The sequence below is a fragment of the Hetaerina americana genome, unplaced genomic scaffold (genome assembly GCF_022747635.1).
Source record: "Hetaerina americana unplaced genomic scaffold, ioHetAmer1.1.p SCAF_1, whole genome shotgun sequence".
In the NCBI taxonomy this organism is placed as follows: Eukaryota; Metazoa; Arthropoda; class Insecta; order Odonata; family Calopterygidae; genus Hetaerina; species Hetaerina americana.
Genome location: NW_027286069.1, coordinates 26,093,776 through 26,116,310, shown reverse-complemented (window position 1 = coordinate 26,116,310; position 22,535 = coordinate 26,093,776). Strand labels below are relative to the sequence as shown.

Sequence of the window (22,535 nt, the reverse complement as noted above, 5' to 3'; positions counted from 1 at the left end):
TTTGGAAGAACTGTAACCGTAGCAACGGTAGAAATTATTTGGGATTACGTCTGCGTGGGTGGCATGTACTACGAAATGCTTCAGAACTATGGGAATCATGGAATTTAAGTGATAAAGAATACGCGGGCCTAAACTTGGCAATAGACACATTAAGTCTGTCTTTTATGAAAATTACGCGATGCTACAGTGCACTTCAACACGGCGGTAAAGGAGGGAATTAGGCAGATACCTGCGCATTAATATTTACATATGAAGTTAATTCTCCAACTTTACAACCGAAATTGTTCCAAACTAGTAATTTGTCGAGAATTAAAACTATGCAGAAAATGGCCAACTCTGCCGAAGAGCGATGAAAATAATTAATTGGTTTATGAAAATCATCGGAAGCATTTTTCAACTACTCCACTCCAAAGAAAGGTGAATCTGTTGATTAAGGTCGTAATTTGGGTAACATGGTTTTGTTATCACTTAAATTCCAAAATTATCCTTTTTGAAATTCACCGCGTTCGCTGCCCTTATGTTTATACACGAACCCTGGTGGCGGGCAGGTTATTCAGTTGGAGCGCGGTTGCGGAGTCGGTAATCCTCAACTGTTGAATGTGTCAAAGTTCGTTAAGTCCTTTTAATGAAAAGGATTCCACTGTATTTAAAAATGCATGAGTGAGTAGTCGGTTGGGATTGTTGAATATGGTGAGCAGTTTGGCTCCAGTGTAAAATTTTCATGAGTATAAACAATGGAGTACAGTCCGGAGGCTTGTCGTGTCGAAGACTTTTTACCTATAGATTTGGTTGATGAGAATTGTAAGTCTAGTCTATAAGGCTAAATACAAAGTTATGATTGCATTATCGCCGTTAGCCAATAGCCAAAATGTCTTTTAAAGTATGCTCTACAGCATTTATACATTAGTGGAAAAGTACCTTATACATTATGACATGGAAATACGGAACTTCCGCGCGGTGAAGTCTAAATAATAATAAACCTGAATATTTTAGATGCCGACGAGGACTATATGAATGATGGTGTTCCCGTACGAGAATCAGAAGAGGATTACAGCGGCGAAGGGAATCCAAGCACAGAAGAGGCTGGCTCACAAAAGAACTATTCACTTAACCATGCGTACGTGCAGCAATTGACAGAACTTAAACGAATAATTAAGATTAAAATCCAGCGGTGCAAAGAGAAGCAGGTTTGTGTTTCGCTATTGAGGCATTGACAATAATTATATGCCAACTAAAACATTGCTGTTTGAGTTCAGAAGGAATGTTTTAATATGCTCTTGACAGAACTCTTGTGTACGGAATGAAAATCCAATTAATATACGTTGTAGATTTTTGCTCCATATTATGAAATGACGATTATTAATCTTACAGGAAATCATTTCAAAAAGAGTGAAGGACCTTGAAAAGCAGTCTATGAATCCGCTGTCGAGGAAAAATTGGTATCATGTGTTTGGATATCCATATTTTAAGGATAAGAATTTCTTCCCTTGCCCTATTAATGATGATCATAGACGAAAAATGTTGAAAAATGAAATAGATTATCATAAACTACGATCAATTCGACGGTGTAAGTATTGACATCATGTAACTGTTTGGTATCCACTATTCAAAAAAGAGAATTTACTCAAAGGCATATCTTCCGCCAAATACCGAGAAAAATAAATGGCTGTGATTGATTAGAGATTGTAAACGATAGGTAGAATACTATGCAACATATTTTGGCTGTTTTTTTTTCAAATAATTGGCAATGGTCTGGCTTCTGAATCATGACATGGGGTCTAATTATTATATTGGTCCAATCATTCGATTAAAGGACCACAAAGTTTATCCTAACCTTTGTGGTAGTGTTCCATATAGTGTTCTCTCACATTATGTTTTGTTGTGCTAAAAAATAGATATTTTTGGATGACCTAACAGGTATATTCATTAAACCTTGAAAATAGTAAATATTTTCACCTTGAAAAACGGGCATTCACAAATATGAAATTATTGAGTTGGCCCCCTATTTAATTTTTGCGATGGAAAATATTTCCCTATCTATGTTTAATCTTTCAGGGACAGAAGCAGATTGCTTAAAGCTTGAGGAAGCAGTAAAAGCAAATGCAATAGAGAAAAAGTCATCACACTTGATGAGCCAAAGAGGCCTTGTATTGGAAAAGTTGAGGGATCATGAAACAACGGAGAAAGAAAAGGCAGTGCTGAATGATGATCTGAATAGGATACAGAAGGAAATAAATAAAATAAAAAATTTAAATCCTGAAAGCCTGTATGGTGATATAAATACACAGTTTGACTGGATGAAGATTACAGCTGAAGAGGTGAGCATTTTATTTGCACTTGAATTTGGATTATTTGTAAAGCATGGCAATTCAAATTATAATTTGTTCCCTAAAATTTAAATTATTAAAAAACTAATTCAAAGCAAAAATAAATGCACAAAATGGTTACAAAAACCAGTGAATATCATGAAAACAATTTTTCACAACTAGTGACTTTATCCATTTAGGAATGAACTGCAACATAAGTGGCGTTTAATTCAATCACTGACAATTTGTTGCTATTTGTTATTTTTAATCCTTTCATTGAGTTAAGTAATGACACCTAATTTTGTTAATCTAGCTGCAGTAGATTTTTGTATAGTTTATTCCGTAGAACTTTTTGAGCAAATTTGTGCAAAACTATACCTTTTTTTATTATTTCTGTGTATTGCTTGCTAACCAAACGTTTTAATGATTCTATGTCTCCTATTTGTCAAATTACAGGTTTGGTCATTAATGACCATGTTGACACATTCTAACTTTCAAGGGTTGAATTATGTATTCAAGAAGATATTTTCTTTTTGTGTTGAAATTTTTTATCCCACTGAAGAAATTCATAATTATTGATAAAAATCAATGCAAGAAAAATATTTCAATATTTTTAATTACTCAGGAGTATTATTTTGCTTGAGATAGATGATTTAATCAATGTTTTATGCAGTTTGTTGGTGATACAGTGGAAAAAATCTATCATGAAGAGAAACCCTCTTATTCTTGCGTTGTGCTCTCTGGTTTCATACTTGGTCAGTCACAATTAGATGCCCACTCTGACCTGCCCTTATGCCTAGTCTTAAATTCAGGTGCAGTAATTAAATGGACTGGGCATTCTAAGTGCTATGCCACATTTTTGTGACTGCCTGAGATACTGCTCGGTGGAATTCAAGACAGTTCAATAAAACCTGACTTAAAATCCAAGAAATGCTAATAGAAATATCCAGGAGCCACATTATTAGAGGCATGTACCACTTTTTTCCTTGTTGCTGGAACTTTAACAGCAGTCTAGTGAAAGATGAGGCTTATTAAAAGCATACCTTTTCAGATACTATTGGCACCATCTCTTGGATTTTCTAAGGAGTTAGTGAACGATCCACGTACTACCATGGATTAAGATCAATTCAAAATTAAAAAATAGTAAATTTGTTACATAGTTTGCTACTTAAATTTTAGCAAAATCTATACATATTGAGGAGATATAATCAGAATTAACATTAACCTTTACATATAAAATTCTTGATATTATTTTTTGTTACAGTTTGGGGAACTTCGAAGTTCTGAAGAGGTTCAGGCTATGTGGGTGCTCTGCAGGCATCCTTCCATAAACAGGAAACATTGGACTCAGACTGAGAATGTTGCTCTTCGTGTAAGTAAGAGGATTTGGATATTCATAACAAAAATTCTTTATATATAATATTGTATTCATTGACATAAGCTGAATGCTCTATTAGGCTATTATGTGGGTACAGGCCGATATCCAAATCAGTCTGGTGAGATATCTATGTGTGAATTCAACCACTAAGTCATAATGATTTTCAACTTTGAAATATTTGCATCTTAATGCATAATAGCAGATGACTCCATTTAAAGTTACTGTCGCAGCATCTCCCGCTGTTATTTAAATTTGATTAAAAAAGGTATTGTGTGGTAGTTTTCTCATTTTCCCATAAAATTAGAATCTGCCAAGCATTTTTAATGACTTAAAAATGTTTAGAGGAAATGAATTAAAGGTCCATAACAAATAGTTTCTCGCATAGTGAGGATAAAAAGTATCGGGAACTTTTTTTACCTGACGTGACTGTATGTCACAGTGCCCATGCTCCTTGGTGGAGGGTCTGACCTTCCACATGCATCCAGTGCGAATCGCCTGTGGGCATTTGTGCAGGCTAGATCATGATATTGGTGGACCCCTGTTGAGTGATTCATTGCAAGTGCTAAATGCAGTGAATGATTGAACTGCTGTACCTCATTTTTTTGTTGGACTGGGGAAATCGGGTATGAAACATTGGGCATGAATCACCAAGTGTTCAAGGATGAAAGCATGTCACAAACTGCAGTTTTTATTTTGCATAAGCTCTTCAAAGATGGCCGAGAAAGTATGGAGGGTGAGCCCCACACTGGATGGCTGTCAACGTCAAGAACCGAGGACAACATGCAGCGTGTGCATGAAGTGCTGAATCCTCACTGTCGGTTAAGTGTGTGCATGATCACAGTTTTAATTGGCATTGATAAGATGACAGTGCACACCATTATCACTGAATATTTGGTGATGCAAAAGATCTGCGCTAAACTTGTTTCAACGGTCTTGACAGACGACTAAGAGCAGAATCGAGTGTCTACTTGCGAAGACCTTCTGTATGGCATTGAAGAATACCCCAACTTTTTGGACAGTCCTGAATTGGCACTAGCAGACTATTTCTTACTCCTCAAAGTTACAGTCTCCCTTAAAGACACCATCATGGGACCCTAAGTGCCGTCAAAGAAGCTTGAATGCCTACCCTCAAAGATCTTCCAAAGTTAATCTACCAGAGAGCCTCTGAGTTGTTCAAAAGCCACTGGCCAAAGTGTGTCGATGCTCAAGGGATGTACTTTGAAGAATTTTCAAGGACTGTAGCAATATCTGAAATAGATCTAGTTTTCTGGAACTTTTCCCGTTTCTTTTTATACAAACCTTGTGTGTCAAAAATAATGCATTAGTGAAAGTAAATTATGATATCACAAATTTGGAACTAAAACTTTTATTGAAATTTTGAAATACAGGAGGAAATGCATATCATAAAAAGGAAATATACTAACTATCCATTTTAAATACACCCTGGCTCAAAGTCCTTTGATATTAAATCCCTCTAAATTAATACTGTATATGCTATTTCAAATCAGCTCATTGATGCACCACATACATGAATATGTGCTCATTCCTTCAAATAGTTAATTCCTCCATGAAATTACAATGGTTGGATGCAACCACTTGTCACTAGACAGATTTAGCGTGGAACTATTCCTCTTTAGTGGAAGTGAGGTGTACTCTTAATGTGGTAATATTGATTTATAGTGGTAAGTGCTCACATTTTGCTGTTGGGAATATGTGTAAAATATATGTTCATATGTTCGTTCGCAGGTTTCCGCGGCGATGAGTAGGTGATTTCCACATTTTTCGGGCTGCGTCCGCGTATGTCATTTAAATGTACAACAGTTTCGCCAGCTATCCTGCTGGCGTCCTCAGGTCAAGGATGAAAAGAAGCTTGTTGTCCCGTCTTATATAGGGAAAATCCGGCGCCAATACAGGGAAATTTCTTGGCCAATCAGGGAACGTCCTCATATTTGCACGGAATAATTCTTTTCCACGCACTGTGGAGTGGATATCCATCCTCTCTGTTAAAATTTTCCAGCCTTTTAACGATTTCAATGGCCTCTCTGATTATTCTCTGGAAGTATTTTTCTTCTTTCGCTATTATTTTAGCGTCGTCGAACAGAATAGAGTGTCCGGGTTCACTCCAGGCGTGCTCAGCGATGGCCGATGCTCTAAACTGTTTGGCCTTGGTTGCCCTCTGGTGTTCACTCATGCGTGTTTTCAGCGCTCTGCATGTTTCACCGATGTACCATTTGCCACAGGAGCATGGCACTTGGTACACGCCTTCTGATATTAACGGTGAAATTCCATCCTTGGGTCCGGGTAGGGTGTCAGCTATCTTGGTGACGCAGTTGAATCTGGTCACCACATCATGCTTCCTTAAAGCCCTCGCGATTCTTTCCGAAGTCCCTGCGATGAAGGGGATGGTGACGTAAGCCTTCGGTCGTGGTCTGGAGTATAGACATATCTAGATGGACATATCTTAGCCACAGTGAGGGCCACTTGTCGCAGGATTCCAGTCTTCTTTTTGAAGGTGCTGGTGCTTTTCACCAGCGTCCCTATTGAGGAATCGCTGAATATCATCAAGGAACTCACCTCCCGCGGAATCCCTAAGGACTTTCCAGGATTGGTGGAGCATTGCCTCCGCAATTCCTTCTTCCTATGGAATGGTGACCATTACGAGCAGATGGAAGGAGCTGCGATGGGCTCACCCCTCTCCCCGGTTGTGGCCAACCTCTACATGGAGAGCTTTGAAAAGAAAGCACTGGAATCCTGCGACAAGCGGCCCTCACTGTGGCTAAGATATGTCGACGACACTTTTGTCATTTGGTCACACGGAGAGGGAGAATTAAAAAAGTTCCTGAAACATCTGAACTCACAGCATCAAGCCATCCACTTCACTATGGAGGTGGAAAAGGATCATCAACTGCCCTTCTTGGACGTCATGGTGAAGAGAAATAAAGGGAATGGGAGGCTTGGACACAGAGTATACAGGAAGCCTACTCACACCGACCGCTACCTTAATGCTGCATCGCACCACCATCCCAGTCAGAAGACCTCACTGGTAGACACACTTGTCAACCGAGCATATAAAATATGTGACTCCGATTCTATTGCCAACGAGAAGAAATACTTGACAAATGCCCTGCAAAGGAATGGATACAGCGCTCATATGATCCAAAAAAGGGCCGAGAAGGAAGAAAAGAAGAGACAAACCACCGCGGTTCCTGACAGGGAGGAAGACTCCAGACCACGACCGAAGGCTTACGTCACCATCCCCTTCATCGCAGGGACTTCGGAAAGAATCGCGAGGGCTTTAAGGAAGCATGATGTGGTGACCAGATTCAACTGTGTCACCAAGATAGCTGACACCCTACCCGGACCCAAGGATGGAATTTCACCGTTAATATCAGAAGGCGTGTACCAAGTGCCATGCTCCTGTGGCAAATGGTACATCGGTGAAACATGCAGAGCGCTGAAAACACGCATGAGTGAACACCAGAGGGCAACCAAGGCCAAACAGTTTAGAGCATCGGCCATCGCTGAGCACGCCTGGAGTGAACCCGGACACTCTATTCTGTTCGACGACGCTAAAATAATAGCGAAAGAAGAAAAATACTTCCAGAGAATAATCAGAGAGGCCATTGAAATCGTTAAAAGGCTGGAAAATTTTAACAGAGAGGATGGATATCCACTCCACAGTGCGTGGAAAAGAATTATTCGGCGCAAATATGAGGACGTTCCCTGATTGGCCAAGAAATTTCCCGGTATTGGCGCCGGACGTTCCCTATATAAGACGGGACAACAAGCTTCTTTTCATCCTTGACCTGAGGACGCCAGCAGGATAGCTGGCGAAACTGTTGTACATTTAAACGACATACGCGGATGCAGCCCGAAAAATGTGGAAATCACCTATATGTTCATATATTTATTTATCAATTTTCAAGATAGCCTAATAAATCAAGGTGAGAATGTTGAGTGGGGATACTACACAGTGTAAGTTAATAATACTTGCATTTAATTAAAGGTCTTATATATAAAAATTACAATAATTGTATAGCAAGCTATATAAGACTTGCTATAGAGCACAAGTGCTCGTTAGTTTTCATTAGAAGACATTTTAAATTTACCTTTTCCGTTAAATCATGTGAAAATGCATCAACACGAATGATGACATAGCCAAGGTTAGCAAGTGCAGAATGCCAATAAAAGTGATAAAAATTATGTTTGAAAAGGATTTTTTTAATTTTTGAGTAAGGTACACAAGAATATGTAAAAATAAATAATTAAATGATTTGATTTCTTAGCCATATTTTGTTTCTGATCCTATTGTCATTGCTCAGTTATTTTATATTTTTATGATTGAAAATTTAATTTTTTGCTGTTGCTTGGTTCCAATTATTTGTACCCTCCCATTTAGGGAAATTTCCTGAAGATAAGATTTTCAACAAAAATGTGCTAACATATGCATGCACATAAAATTATTGCTTGTATTAGAGCATGATGTTCACTATTTTGTCCTGTAACTGTGCCTGCAGTCCTAGTTTAAATTCTTATCTGCTTAGTGTCGTGATTTAGTTCCAAATATTTCTCTGTTGTATGGAGTTTCATTTATTTGTTTTTCTTTAGGTTGAGTTGTTCTTAAGTTTAACTTTTTGTTCAATATGGAACCTCAATTTTAGTGTTTTTTCTGAAAAGTACTGTGAGCAGAATATACATTTTTTTAAATTTTTCTAATGGGTTACTCCTAAGCTTTAATAAATTTGTTCCCTCAATCGTTCAAACTGATAAAACCAGTTAAGTGTAGTTCTGTACATAAAAATTTCATTGCCCATTTAATAATCCTGAGGATAAGAATAATCACTCATTTCACTGGATTTGTTCATTCTGTTTGTACTCCTTAGTGTGTGCATGTAATGTATTATTATTATTTTGAAATGAGGTAAGGTTACTTTTCTTAACTATAGGCAACAAAGGAATTGTTTTGAATTAAAATATTTGCATATCCTTATTGAAGGCAAGATTGCCCCTAAAAATAGTTCAGGAAATATTCTGTCAAAAAATTGATAAAATCAAAAGGACTTTGCGGTGAATTAATTAATATAGCCTCACAAAATCAAGTAGCCTCTGCAATTTTGAGGAAATTATAGGCCTTTGGTGGAAATAACTTGTGCTAATAATTTCTATTGTTCATATAGAAATGGTATTGAAAGTAGCAGTGATTGCTTGTCCAAAAGGTATTATTTAATATCAATAAAACTGACAAACCAAAGGCATTATGCATAAATATCAAATACTAATATCTCTAAAAATTTCATTTTAGGATATTGCCAAGCGGCATAAAGAACAAGACTGGGCTAGTATTGCTAGAGAGCTCAATACCAACCGCTCCGAATTCCAGTGTGTAGTTCAGTACCAGAGGAAACTTAATACAGACTTTATTAACCATTGGTGGACGGCCGAAGAAGACGAAATGCTAAAGTATTTGGTTGATAGATGCAGAGTAAATCATTATATACCTTGGGCTACGGTAAGTTCATGGTTTGCAAGAGGTTGCCAACATGCTGTCTTCTTACATGATGATTTAATGAATTATTAATACACGACTATCACCCTTTCATCTTCCACAAAGCCAACAAATTAAGGGACCCAACCTCCACTACTAAAAAACATTAATTTGGAGGATTACTTCTTGTATATCTTCATTCATTATATAATGCTACTGTAATGAACTGACAAATGAGACCCTTTCCCCTAATTTTCAGTGTTTCTGAAATAAAGATATGTATCTATTCTGAAGGAGAGGTAAATAAAATTAATCATACATAAATAAAACAGCCTATTTGGATACTTTAATGGGTCACATTAATGCAGTCCAATGCTGTAGACAATTCATGATAGCATATTGTCTGTAAATTAATAAATTAATAGGGTGTAGCAGAAAAATTTCCCTTTGATGAAATACTATTTGCCACCTACACTGAGCTGGGAAATATGGGAATAGAAGCGCATAAGGAAGTAGGTAATGCTTTTTGCTGGAATCAATTTATAATCTGCCAATTAGGTAACCTGGTGTTAAGTCGTCAGAATTTATATAATAATACATACTTGAGAAATAAATTAACAGCTCTGGAAATTGGTATTTTGTGTCATAAATTTAGAAAACAGCCAGCCATAGGGTAAGTTGTAGCTTCATCATAAGACAGCCTACCCTCAGTTGGACTTTAGTTTAACTTATGTGGATTTCCTGTTTTTGACTATGGATTTTAACCATTTTTCTTCATTTCATATCGTTATTTTATAAATATAATAAATAAAATTGTAGGATGCAGTTACAAAGAGTGAACACAAGGGAGGTCTGAGAGTGACTGAATTTTCTTGAGGATAGACCCAGCCTACTGCTTCCTAGTTGGTCCTTGAAAAGTCACGCGCTTAGTTTCCACACCCATAATATCTTGGGTTATTCCCTCAGTCCCAAAAATAATTGAAAATGATAATGGTAGCTACATATTGCTATTTAGCTGTGTGTCAAATTGTTTAAACCTTACATTTTTGGGTTATAAAGATTGACATTACACTTTATTTAATCACAATTGCCATTTTTTATGACAATCAGCCATGCCTTCATCTTACAGGTATCTATGTGCATGAAGAATCGAACTAGGCAACAAGTATACAACCGTTGGATGTTCAGCATAAATCCTTCGATCAAGAAGGGTCGTTTCACAGTGGAAGAAGACTGCCTCATTCTTGCAGGTATAAAGCACTTTGGACTGGATGCTACCAAAATTGCTGAACTTCTACCCGGTCGGACTAGTGTTCAAGTTAGTGCGAGATATAAAATGTGCTTGTCCAGGGATGGTCCACTTGGTCAGTGGTCTGTGTAAGTTTATTTTCTTACGTATCCATGTTACCTAGATGGGGAAAAATGTAATTTGTAAAACCATTAATACTTCAATCAGTAAGTTACCCTAAGTTTGCATTTTATTTCATTGACTATGGTGTCATGAATGCAGGCTTAGTGAGCTGGATTCTTGTCAATCCAGAAAAAATCTTTGTAACCTACCTATCTGATAATCTAATGGAATGCTATACTCCAAGAGAGATATTTTTTTCTTGTCCTGGCAGTATATCTTATCATGCCTAAATATTTAGCTTGTTTAGCCTGTAATGAATACAATTCAGCTATACATGACAATATTTTTGTAATGGTTCCTGAAACAGAGAAGAAGACATGAGGCTCTTGAAACTTGTGGAAACCCATGGGAAAAAATGGAACCTGCTCGCACTAGAACATTTCACCACGAGGAGTCGAAGTCAAATTCGTCATCGTTATATGTACTTGGAGGATTGGCTCAGCAAAAATCCTGATTGTTCGGTTAGTATAATAACTTAAAAGTAAAGCATTGGTATGTTTGCTGAGGATTGTATGTGTAATTATACTTATATGTCTTTCTGGGAACATGATCCCAATTTAATTCTTATATATTCTAGAATCTTCAAGAATTAGTTAATGAAGGGTATGAGGTAATACTCCATGAAGGCAATAAAGGTTCAAGATACCTGACAGTGTTGTAAAATTTTTCATGGCTCTTGCATACTAAATGGTGATAATTATTTGAACCTTCCAATATTTTAGACAAAAATCTTGAGTAATTGTCTGACTTGGTTTAAGAGTTACTGGCATGGCTGGGTTATCCCTCAACCATTAAAAAAAAATATATATCCCATTAATTACTTGTTCATGATGAAAAATTCTCTCCATTATACAAAAACTAACAGCTATAGGTGTTTTTAGAGAAATTAATCAAGTTTTTCCAAAGTCATGGCTATTAGTTCCTTTCACTTCAGATTTTAGTGTCATTTAGTTTGTAGGTAGGGATCCAGATTTTTTTTCATGTCTTCCCTAGAATTTTTCTTTGTTTTTGTCCCATGGTTAACTCTCCAACATTCAGCGTTGCATTTAATTTGTTATCTAAAATTTTGCATCTAATTCTGTGAATATTACTATAAAAAATGGCACCAATTAACACAAAACATTTAATGCCTTCATCCACTAATTCATTGTAATAAATGTTAGCCTGAAATAATATTTTTCAACAGAAGGTAAAGAGTCATAGATCTTCTCAGGGGGATAATTTATCACGTACATGATTATTGTGTGATTTATTCAGAAAAATTGAAAAGTATTAATTTTTGCTATTTTGCAGTTCTGTTTGGCTGAAGGCATTAGTATTCTTATATTTATTCCCAGGGTTGCATTTTCTTTATAAATACCCTTCTGTGCTCTTGTAATCTTGTACTTTGCTGTTTCTTATTAGAAGAATAATTTTTCGAAGACTTTGGAACTATCTTCTTTTAGCCATATTTGAAACCAGCTCCTTGCATTGAAATGCTCTCCAGTAGCTCTTACTTTTAATCATGAGATTTGTTTACATGTTTAGCAGTATGATGCTAGCAAAACCTAGTGGTGTTGTGGTTGTAACTATTGAGTAATAGGCTATAAGAGATATTATTTCCTGCAACATACAATAATTTGGGATTATCATAACGTTGGAGTACATGGTAGAACTCACATGCAACTAGCCATAAAACTGTGAACCAAAAATACAGTTTTATATTTTGCTTTATTTTTTACCTTGGGGTTTATTAGCACTTTCTGAATTCCTTGGTCAGACTCGATGCATCCACATAACTGAAAGGGGGACCATTATTGTTTCTTAATGTTTATTTTTCTTAAAATTGTTGTTTTTGACATTGTATATTTTTATTAACATAATTTTGCTGTGATGGTATACCGCAGAAAAAAAAGCAGTAGGTTGCATTGTTACTTTTGGAATATATGAAGTTTGTTGATATAAAAAATTGCCTTCTCATTAGCTTATATTTTGTCCATAATGATGTTTTTGGTGGAAATATTTCAAACATTCATTTGTACTTCTGTAGGTTTCAAAGGCACCTAGAAGGGATCTTGGTGACCATAACAGAAGAAACTCTAATCTTTGGTCAACAATTCAAGCTGCTTTAACATTAAGCAAAAGACAGAGGAAAGATGATAAGGTAAGGTCATGTGGTTACTTATGGTAAACATTTAAGTAAACCTCACTAATGCAGATATAGTCTGGCCATGTAGTGCGGGTGGTTTTTTTTTGCAAGTCTGAAGATTGCTGTACTTACTTTGCTGAAAAGTACTTTGGCTTGCAAGTTTTTCTGGGTACAAATGAAAACCATGTTTAAATAATAATTTATTTTTCCAGAAGTGTTATAAATTATTAATTTCCAGTGTTATATGAAGCAAATAATCCACTTTTCCATCAAAATATTGTAAAATTCCATTGTTAAATGAATAGATAACCAATTCTTTCCATGTTTTCCGTTTTTTTATATCCTTCATTATATTTACACGAATTCCCTTGTTTGAAAAAATGGGTAAACTTTCTGTTTATCACAAAGTGGGTTTTCCTTTGCCTATGGCATGGATGTTTGTAATTGCCTTAAATGTAATGTACAAGGGCTAGAACCCAATATTTTCAGTATCAGGAAACATGAATTAGACTGCCCAAATACATGTATCAGCTAAATTAGTGTACTCAGATGCTCACTGAGTTTGTGTGGTTGCTAAAAAAGTGACTCATTATGCTTACAGTTACTGACTATTGTACAATCACACAGTTTTAGGGTGCACATGTAATATAGTTAAATGCTGCAGGAAAATCTTTAATGGTTGATTAAATGCTCTTCGCCACCTGCATAGAGGTAGGAGTGGGAAGTTAATCAAAGTGAATGGGAGAGAAGGGAATAGCTCTGGCTGGTACCAATACCTAATTCACCCATCAAATAACCAGATATAGATATGTGATGCTTTACTGGTACCAGGAATTATGCCTGTTTTGTTACCCATGTCATTGTTCAGTGAGGTCATTGTTTGATAACTAAAAAAACATTACTTGTAAGAAGGCCAAGGTTGACATTATAATTAAAATATAGTCGATAAATGTGAAGACACCAATACCTCTGACAATGTTTTTTCTTCTAATTATTTTGAAAAAAAATGAAAGGAGTCAGCTTACATGTTATTGGTCATTAATCACTCTTTATGGGGTCATTGATATTATTGTTAATTCAGGATTCTTGCAAGGACTAATAGAATTTTTGTTTTCTACAGGATATTGACCGGGAGGATTTAGAACTGTTAAAAGTAATTATTGAATCTAATGAGAAACCTAAGAGATCAAATGTAATTGGAAGAAAGAAAAAGACTTTTACAAAAGCTGATAAACTGTTGTATCAGCTTGGAAAAGTTTGTTATATTTTGACACCAGGTCGAAATAAAGGTAAGAAAGCTGGGAAAAACTAAAATTTAATTTTAGAAAATTTTAAAGGGAAATGCGCAATGAATGTTGTTTATGGGTACTCAATAGTTGTTCTCTTGAAAAAGGAAAGAGAGCCAATCTGTAATTTTGGTTTTAATACTTTCATAATATTATGTATCATTTCCTGGCAGTGTGTACTGCTGTTAATAATTATTCAATTTTCCTAAAATATCCAGCAAAAAATATTGGGGTATCATATTGGTACGATTCATGTCACCAGTGTTGAACATCACTGAAAAAATCAGCTGCTGCCACCGATAGCAATTCTGAAACTAGGAAGTCGAGTTCCTCTACCCAGTGTTGGTTATGGGTATGAAAATTCTTGATAGTATGGTAAACTCCATTTCTGATTCATGCACATAAACCAGAGGGGAACTAGTTATAGGATGATTGATGAAAAATTGACCATTGTATTATATATACATAGTAACCTTGCTTAACGAGCACCTTGCACGGCAAGTAATTTCCACAATGAGCAACAATATTGTGCCCAAATGACTCGCTTAACGAGTAACTTTTTGCATATTGAATGTCAGGGAGAGGGGATTTCCCAGAATGATAGTGCACCTGCTACTTAACTTAATCTTTAGCACTCATTCCACAAGCATATTATGGTTGGGAAGAAGCCAGCATCATCAACGGTCGGAGAAGTATTTTTGAGTGAGTGGTTGGAGAAGTATAAGGGAAGAATCCATGGCAATGTGAGGCACATGAAGGATTGATTTCCGACTCAAATACAGGAAAAACTGCATTGGTGACTTCAAGAAGCTCGTAGAGACTTAGATATATAAATATCTATTGGGAAATTTGATGGTGCAAAACATCGTAGAATAAATTAAACTTCAGATATGTTTTAAAATATTATCAAGGAAAGGTGCATTTTGTTCCGCTGCTCACAACAGTCAACTTAAAATAAACGAACGGTGCAAAAATTGGAAAATAGTCAATATTACATAGAAATGATACACCACCCTTTGTGTGATTATGGTCTGAAATGTTTTTACTTAGATTAACATCTTTCTTTGTCTTTTCACTGTGCAGTGGATGTGGCAGTGACTGGCATTATTAGTGGAAGGCCTTGTCTTGTTTGGCATTCATTGAACTCATAGTAGGTAGGAAGTTTTCCATATTGTCTATTAGCTTTTATGCATGGTTGCCTTGCTTCTGAAACCAAAAATACTCATGGAGCCTAGTTTAGAGAATGTGGTATTACCATTCAACATTATTTGCGGGTTGAAAGCAAAAATCAAGCACTACTGGTGCGATCTTCATGATTTTTTTTCAGCTAGTTATTACAACCCTTCTCTCTTCCCATACAAAGTTTCAAGTCTATCGGATCACATGCAGCTGTTCAGTAACAGTTTAGTGCGTGGTAGTATCAAAGTGGTCGTGGTCATAATTTCACGATGAATGAAAATAACGGACAAGGTGTCACGATAAAATTTTACTTTGAAGCTGGTGCGACGGAAAGTTACAAGTGCGATGGAAACATTCAAAATGTTAAAATTTGTTTATGGTGGATCTGTTATTTCTTGTGGTACTGTTTTTTGGTGCTAAAACCGTTTTGCAGAGGATAGAGAGTCTGTTGAAGACAACGAATGGAACGGGCAGCCATGCATCACGAAGAGTAATGAAAACATCACTAAAGTCACAGCTGTGTTAAAAGACCACCATAATGCGAGATATAGAAGAACTAATTGGAATACCAAAAACCATTCTACAACATATTATTATGAACGATTAGAAGAAAAGGAAGCTGTGCCTGCATTTTGTTCCACACATGCTGACCGCCAAACAGTAACAGTAGTGATTAACACTCAACTTTTGGCCCAAAAAAATTGTTCCTGTGCTGAGCCGCCTACTGTACTTGCCTGATTTGAGTCCCCCGGTCTACTTTCTGTGCCCCAAATTAAAGATGGACTTGAAAGGGAACCATTTTGCATTGATAGACGAGATGCCAAAAACTGTGACATTAAAGTTAAACAGTATTTCAAAAGAGGAGTCTTTGAAAGCCATGGCAAGGCTGGAAGATTGTGCCAAAATGTGTATTACATCTAATGGGGACTATTTTGAATAAAGCATTTGTTGAAAAATATTAGTATTCTTTTAAATTTTTTGTGTCTTTTATATCCAAACTTAAAACTTATGGGAGACACTGTGTAGTGTGGGGGGACAGCTGGTGTCTTATTAGACAAATTTAAGAAATGTAGCTATATCAAGTCTTGTGTCCATCCAAAAATAACCTTAAACAGTCAACTACCCAGAATATGTATAAGTATAATAGTAATTCGGCTTTGTTCAGGTGAGGTCGAGACTATGGCAGTCCCTTCTTCCATCTAACCCATCGTCGAATAGTATATGAAGTATATGAAAGTATGTATATATATCTAGAAACCAAATAGATCCATTGAGTAATTCCACTTGTTTGCACTTTCAAAATAAGGCTATCACAGCAATATGTCTTGCTATTCCAAGCTAATGATGAAGGATATTGATCATACTAAGCATATTGATTGAATTAGGGTGGCAAACTGGCAGCACAAAGCCAGCACAAAGTATACGGTAAATATGTACAAATGGGGAAGATTTTGTTACTGATTGAAAGAAATCCCCTAGTTGATGGTAATTCTTAAGATGTAAGCTAATAAATAATATTTACAATGTATACATTTTTTGAGTGACTTTCAAACAGTGGTTTTAAAGCGATTTTGGGTTTACTGGCGCTGGAATATGGCAGTTAAGGTGCTAAATTCTGATGGAATTTCAAGTAGCAATAGTGTTAATGTTTTATGTACATTTTTAAATATTTATTTTGAAATTTTGTTTCTTTTTATCTAGTTTTTTTCACGGAAGAGGAATTCCAGAAGAGGGAAAGTATGGTACTAAAGGTATTGAATGGATTGCAGTCACATTTGGCTTTCCCATTTGATGAGTCTGTAATAGATAATGATTCAGCCTGGAATCTATCTGACAAAAGTATTTTGCTTCGACTGAAGGAAAAGTATGACCTTGAGGATTACACAGCGAGCTTTGGCAATGGATCTAATGGTGCTCGTGGCATTGTTAATAATGAAGGTTTTAGTGAAAGAAGCTCTGTGAGTGAAGTGACAAGTAACAGTGTTGTAGCATTGCCTTCTTCTGTGCCTCTGTATAAACCCGAGAACAATATGAATGCTTCTTTTCTGGAAATATTTCCTGGCTTCATTGGCAATATAGTTGGGTTTCGTACAATTTTGCTATCTAGACCAAACCTCAGGATGTGGAGAGCATCATCTGCTAATGACTCTGTGGCTGTTCCAGCATTGAGGCCTAGTAGTCAGGTGCTACAGGAGAGAGGTGCAAAGTGCTTTTCGAAGGAGGAAAGTGCCAAATTATTTTCTGAAAGACTGTTCAGCCTCTTTTTCTGGCCCACGCAATTGGTTCGATATCCGTAAGTATTGTTTATTAATCACTAAAGATGAATTATCCTGAAGTTTTCATGAGTTAAGTCTTGTGTAATGATTTTTCATGAGGGTCGGAAGAAAACCACTGTCCTAATTAGGTACTACCAGATACTAACATCTTGTTTCCTGCATCTTCAAGTGACATGGTGTTCTGCTTGTAAATGTTATTAATAGAAGCCAGGGGTTGGCACCAGAATGCTAGTTCCAGGAGTTAGGAACGAGAAATGGGAAATAGTTAGATTCTTGCTGTTCGAACTGACACCTGGTTTTTTGACCTGGGTACGGTAAAATATCAAGGATTCTTGCCCCAGTTGCCAGTTCTTGGGTGCTGGTACTAAGAATCACTGGTACATAAGTACCAGTATCCATTTTTCTTGCTCTAAGTACCAACCTCTAAAAGAAATTTCTGTTAGTACCAGTCCACAGTAAACTTTTTACAGCTAACCGCTAATTACGACTACAAAGTAGGGTGTCCTTCAAATCAATACCTCTCCAAGAAATGGAATTGTTAAGTGAATCCAACCTTAATAATGTACCTCAGGATATTTTTTCATGCTAAACTATAAGTGAAAAACTGAATCAAAATGTTTGTTGGGTGAAAATTCAGTGCAATTTTTACAGTACCACTTTCCTGTAAAACTGACTCATTGTGCCAAAGAAGTAAAAACAAGTATAAAAACTGAATTAATTCTTATTAAAGAAAATTATTTATATGTTCTACATGTGGATGGATCATATGATGAAGCTAGGCCTGCTGTTATGTTTATGTTAGTTGGATATTCACATAATATAGGTATTATCTTGTAGTGTGTGAAAGCCGGAAATCAAAAACCATCAGTTTAGAAACATCTAAAGCAGGAATTATTTTTTAAATTCCACCACTTATCTTGGAATTTCTTTATTGTTTGCAACAATAGTGCAAAATGATGGTTAAAATTAACAGATGGCAAGATGTCTAAATGAGACAGCAAAAAATCTATTTCCATAGCCTGTATCCCTTATTTGTATTTCAACTGTTTTGGGGCAAATCATGAGAATACTCTGGAAAACTGCATGCAATTTATTCATATTCCATTGGGGTAACTAAAAGAAGGGTACTGAACATTTGAGGGTCAAGGTTCACCTTGTCTCAAGACTCTAGAAATGTTCTAGATTCTGTGTCAGTCTGGAGCCATCTACTTCAGCAAAACATATTGCACTACTATTCAGGAGCACAAAAGATGTAGCAGACAGACTACACCGTTGGAAAAATTGATGTGACAGAATACAGCCTGAGTTGGACTATCTTGCTTGTTTGTATGCATATTGTAAATTTATAATGACATAAATCACCTCTCCCCTCCCGCCAGGAAAACGGGATGGATTCTAAAATTTATCAAGACCATTAAGGTCTTGATAAATTTTAGAATATTATTAGAATAATTTTAAATATTAGAATATTTTATGGAATATGTGCTATTGACCGACCATTACCAACACATTCTTGTGAATATTCGAATAGGCTACAGGTGCCATAATTTTGTCATTTTAAAACACACCCATTCTTTGATTATCAAAATGTCAGTATTTACATTTCACCATGCATAATATGTACTTCGTTTTCAAACATACTGTATACAGCACTACTTCTTTCCTTCTGTGGTATTCAGAGAACCTCTCATTCTCTTAATCCATGCACGTTTCTGTGGGGGATTGTGATTGTGCGGTGGGTAAAGTACAGACTTCCCACCATGAGGGCCCAGGTTCGAATCCCGGAGTCGGCAGATCTTTTTCAGTGGTACCCCAATCAGTACTTGAGGTGCTTTGTGTAAAGCACTTTGAGTGAGTATGACATCCATCGGATGGGACGTTGAACTGTGGACTCCTCGGCACCTTTCGACTAGAGTAGGCTAATGCCGACGCCAGGTTTCTCTCCACCTTTCCTTTCCCATCCCATCTAATGGTGCAAATGACCTTAGCTGTCGGTCACCTCCCCTAAAACTACTTGTACGTTTCTGTGAATATCTGCATCACCCCAAATATCCATGTGATATATGGGAGCTCATATTCCTGAGAATAGCATTTTGCCCTTTTCATCCTGTCTGTTCTTGCACTGCTTCTGCTGAAATGGTTTAAGTCATGGAGTAAACATTTTCTGTAAAAAGTAACATGCTCAACAGAAAGTATATTGTTGGTATAATTAGTATTGGGAAAAGTTTTGGCAAATTGATTTTTTTCAGATATTGCTACAATTCCACATAATTCTTCAAAGTATCCCTTGAGCATCAACAAACTTTTTCCAATGGCTTTTCCACTCCTTGAAGGCTCCCTGGAAGATGGATCGCAGAAGGTCCTCAAGGGTACACTTGCAAGCTTCTTTGGTGACCCTTAGGGTCCCATGATGGTGTCCTTTGAGGGAGGATTTCCCTTTTAGGAATAGGGGATAGTCTGCTGGTGCCAAATCGTGGCTGTACAAGGTGTCGGGGTGTTCTTCAACATGTTACAGAAGGTCTCTGCTAGCAGACACTTGGTTCTGCTCTTAGTCATCCATCAAGACCTTCGGGACAAGTTTAGCACAGATCTTTTGTATTGCCAAATTTTCAGTAGTAATGGCGTGTCTGTCTATATCATAATGAACTCTGTCATCCTATTAATTCTATTATGATCTGTGATCATGGGCACACTAAACTGATGGTTTAAATTCAGCACTTAATGCCTACATCAGGAAAAAATTTCTACCAGTTCTTTTTTTTACTAACCTTGTATGTTAATTATGTAAATAAGTGAGTAAATATTGGTCATATTTCTCCATAAACCCTTTACATCCTTGTATACCGATTATATCAAAAGGTTACATGCTTAATGTGTGTTTGTAGGAAATTTGAGGTGTTGCCATAGCTAATGACGAAAATTCATAACCTCATATTTTATCTTTATTTTAACAGACCAGATTTTGATGACACCACATTTGTTCAGCCTAATCCATCTGCTGAAAAAATGTCACCTTCTTCTGCTCCACCTCGAAGAAAGGGAAAGAGAAGAACCATGAAGTAATTATAATGTCTATTTTATAGATATTTAAGCCAAATGATTTATAAAAAACTCAAAAAATGGTATTGGTAATGTTACTATTATAGTGCTGTTTAACAAAAAAGGCAGTATTCCAAAATTTTATGTGGTCCAACCACCTAATTCTGCAGACAGAATGAAGTTAGTATGAACTAACAAGTTCTTCTCTTTTTAGGCAACAAGCAAGAGGCAAGAAGCTTTTAATGAAAGAGAGATGGAAGAAGATTCGTGAAGAAAAGAGTAAAAGCAAGTCTCAGACAAGTCATTCATCCTCTCAGAGCGGAGCCAAATCCAAAAGGAGAAAAGTAGAGCTTGACTTAATGTGATAAAATGCTGTAATGTAAGAGCTTTAAAAAAAGTTTTTACACAATTATCAGAGAAGTGATAATAAAATATATCCCATATCTATGTAGCCCACTTCCCTTTCAGTTATTAATAAAACTTTTCTTATAAAATAAGAACTTAGTCAGACATTATTTGAGATTGTCTCTGCTCCACCCCACCATGGCAACTGTTAAAACTTAAAATTAAATCTACATATCTGTAAAAATTATTCTTGGGTGTTTTAAGCGTTGATACCCCAGCCTGTTTATCTATAGTAGATTGGAAACTTCCTCATATTACTTATTATAAAATCTATCTAGATTTAATATGTAACCAACCACAGTTGTTAAACCATAAGGGTGATTTGATATGTGAGGAGAGAATTTGCGTAGTACTTGGCCCAACGGCATGTGAAATCCACATATCAGGAGAGGAAGGCCAGTCCCTTATTCCCTATGCTGGTGTTTCCCAGGAAGATTTGGTGACCAAAAAGTCATGGCTTGGGTGAAACCGAGGGTGCCCAGAGGCAAGCCTGGGAATGGAACTCCACAATGCTGTGGCGTTTCATAATTCATAGTCCATATTACCCTGGCTTGATAGCAAAATTGTCCAAAACGTTATTAATCGTACATTTTTTTCTGTTAAAGCTCTTTCACAAAGTAAATATCGCTCAGCTTCAAAATCATCCTAATATGATTCCTCGTGGACGTACTGATTGGAAAAAAAAACTTTTTGTACCTTTGACATTTCAAATATCAAAAATAACAGCAGTGGAATTCATTGGCAAGTTCATGCCGCGTGAGCTATTCATTTAAGAGTGTACACTCGGGATTTGGCACAGTAATGTCTGATTTCTGGCCCCTCCCTCGTTTTCTCGACATCTTGTACCCACTTCGAATTCCTACGGTTGTGCAAAATTTGGCATCGAGACTCATGAATTCTCTATCATTGACTGTAACCCCAAAATCCTTTATTGTTACCACTTTTAGCAGACGTGTCCATAGCCATTCACCGGAAATATCTGTGGCCTTGATTTTTAATATTAGTTTGTAAAATAAGTACCGCATCAACATCGGAAAGGTATTCAATGGAACCTTTTTAAATTGGTTCATGAGCTTTGCAGCGTTTCATTAGCGAATACAATTGGCAACGCCGCCCTAATTACTTGCAACACTCGTCCTTGTTTGCGCTAAAGTTGTGGACTACGTGAAGCTCATGAATGCAAGAGAATTCAAGTGCAACGTAATAACCGCGCCCAATATAATGGCCTCTATGAACGATTCATGGTACTTGACTTTCCCCTAAGCATTCGTTGTGGGCCTAGCACTTCTTATATCATACGTTAGGTTATGACGATTTACTCCCACTAAATGCAAAGGATCCGAAAATATATTTTGAAGGAATCTTGTAGTCTGCCAACCTAATATGTGCCCTGTACTCTGGACACTTGAGAAGGTATTGAGTAAAATATCCCTATCCCCGAAAAGGAGTTGCGTGGCGGCGCGTATTCAAAATCGCGGTTGAGCTCCGCGCATATACTATAAGTTATGGTGCATATTGGTCTGCAAAAACAAATCATCGTGCTGTGGGTTGTAATACTTTCCGAGGAGGACGGCGTTTTCTAAGATGGTGCTATTTTCTTTCATTCATCGATACATTATTTTATAATCTTTATAATTTCTAA

General features: G+C 36.6%; 1 protein-coding gene across 1 annotated transcript; it reads left to right on the top strand.

Moving 5' to 3' along the window:
* The first annotated feature begins 579 nt into the window (after positions 1–579).
* On the top strand, positions 580–20,950 carry LOC139700771 (snRNA-activating protein complex subunit 4-like). The gene is made up of 13 exons (XM_071599196.1): positions 580–801; positions 994–1,187; positions 1,372–1,567; positions 2,056–2,318; positions 3,571–3,678; positions 8,987–9,193; positions 10,299–10,546; positions 10,888–11,041; positions 12,610–12,723; positions 13,829–13,997; positions 16,875–17,466; positions 20,404–20,508; positions 20,703–20,950. The coding sequence occupies exons 1-13, from the start codon at positions 735–737 to the stop codon at positions 20,851–20,853; spliced, it is 2,568 nt and encodes an 855-aa protein (XP_071455297.1). The 5' UTR covers positions 580–734; the 3' UTR covers positions 20,854–20,950.
* The last annotated feature ends 1,585 nt before the right edge of the window (positions 20,951–22,535 follow it).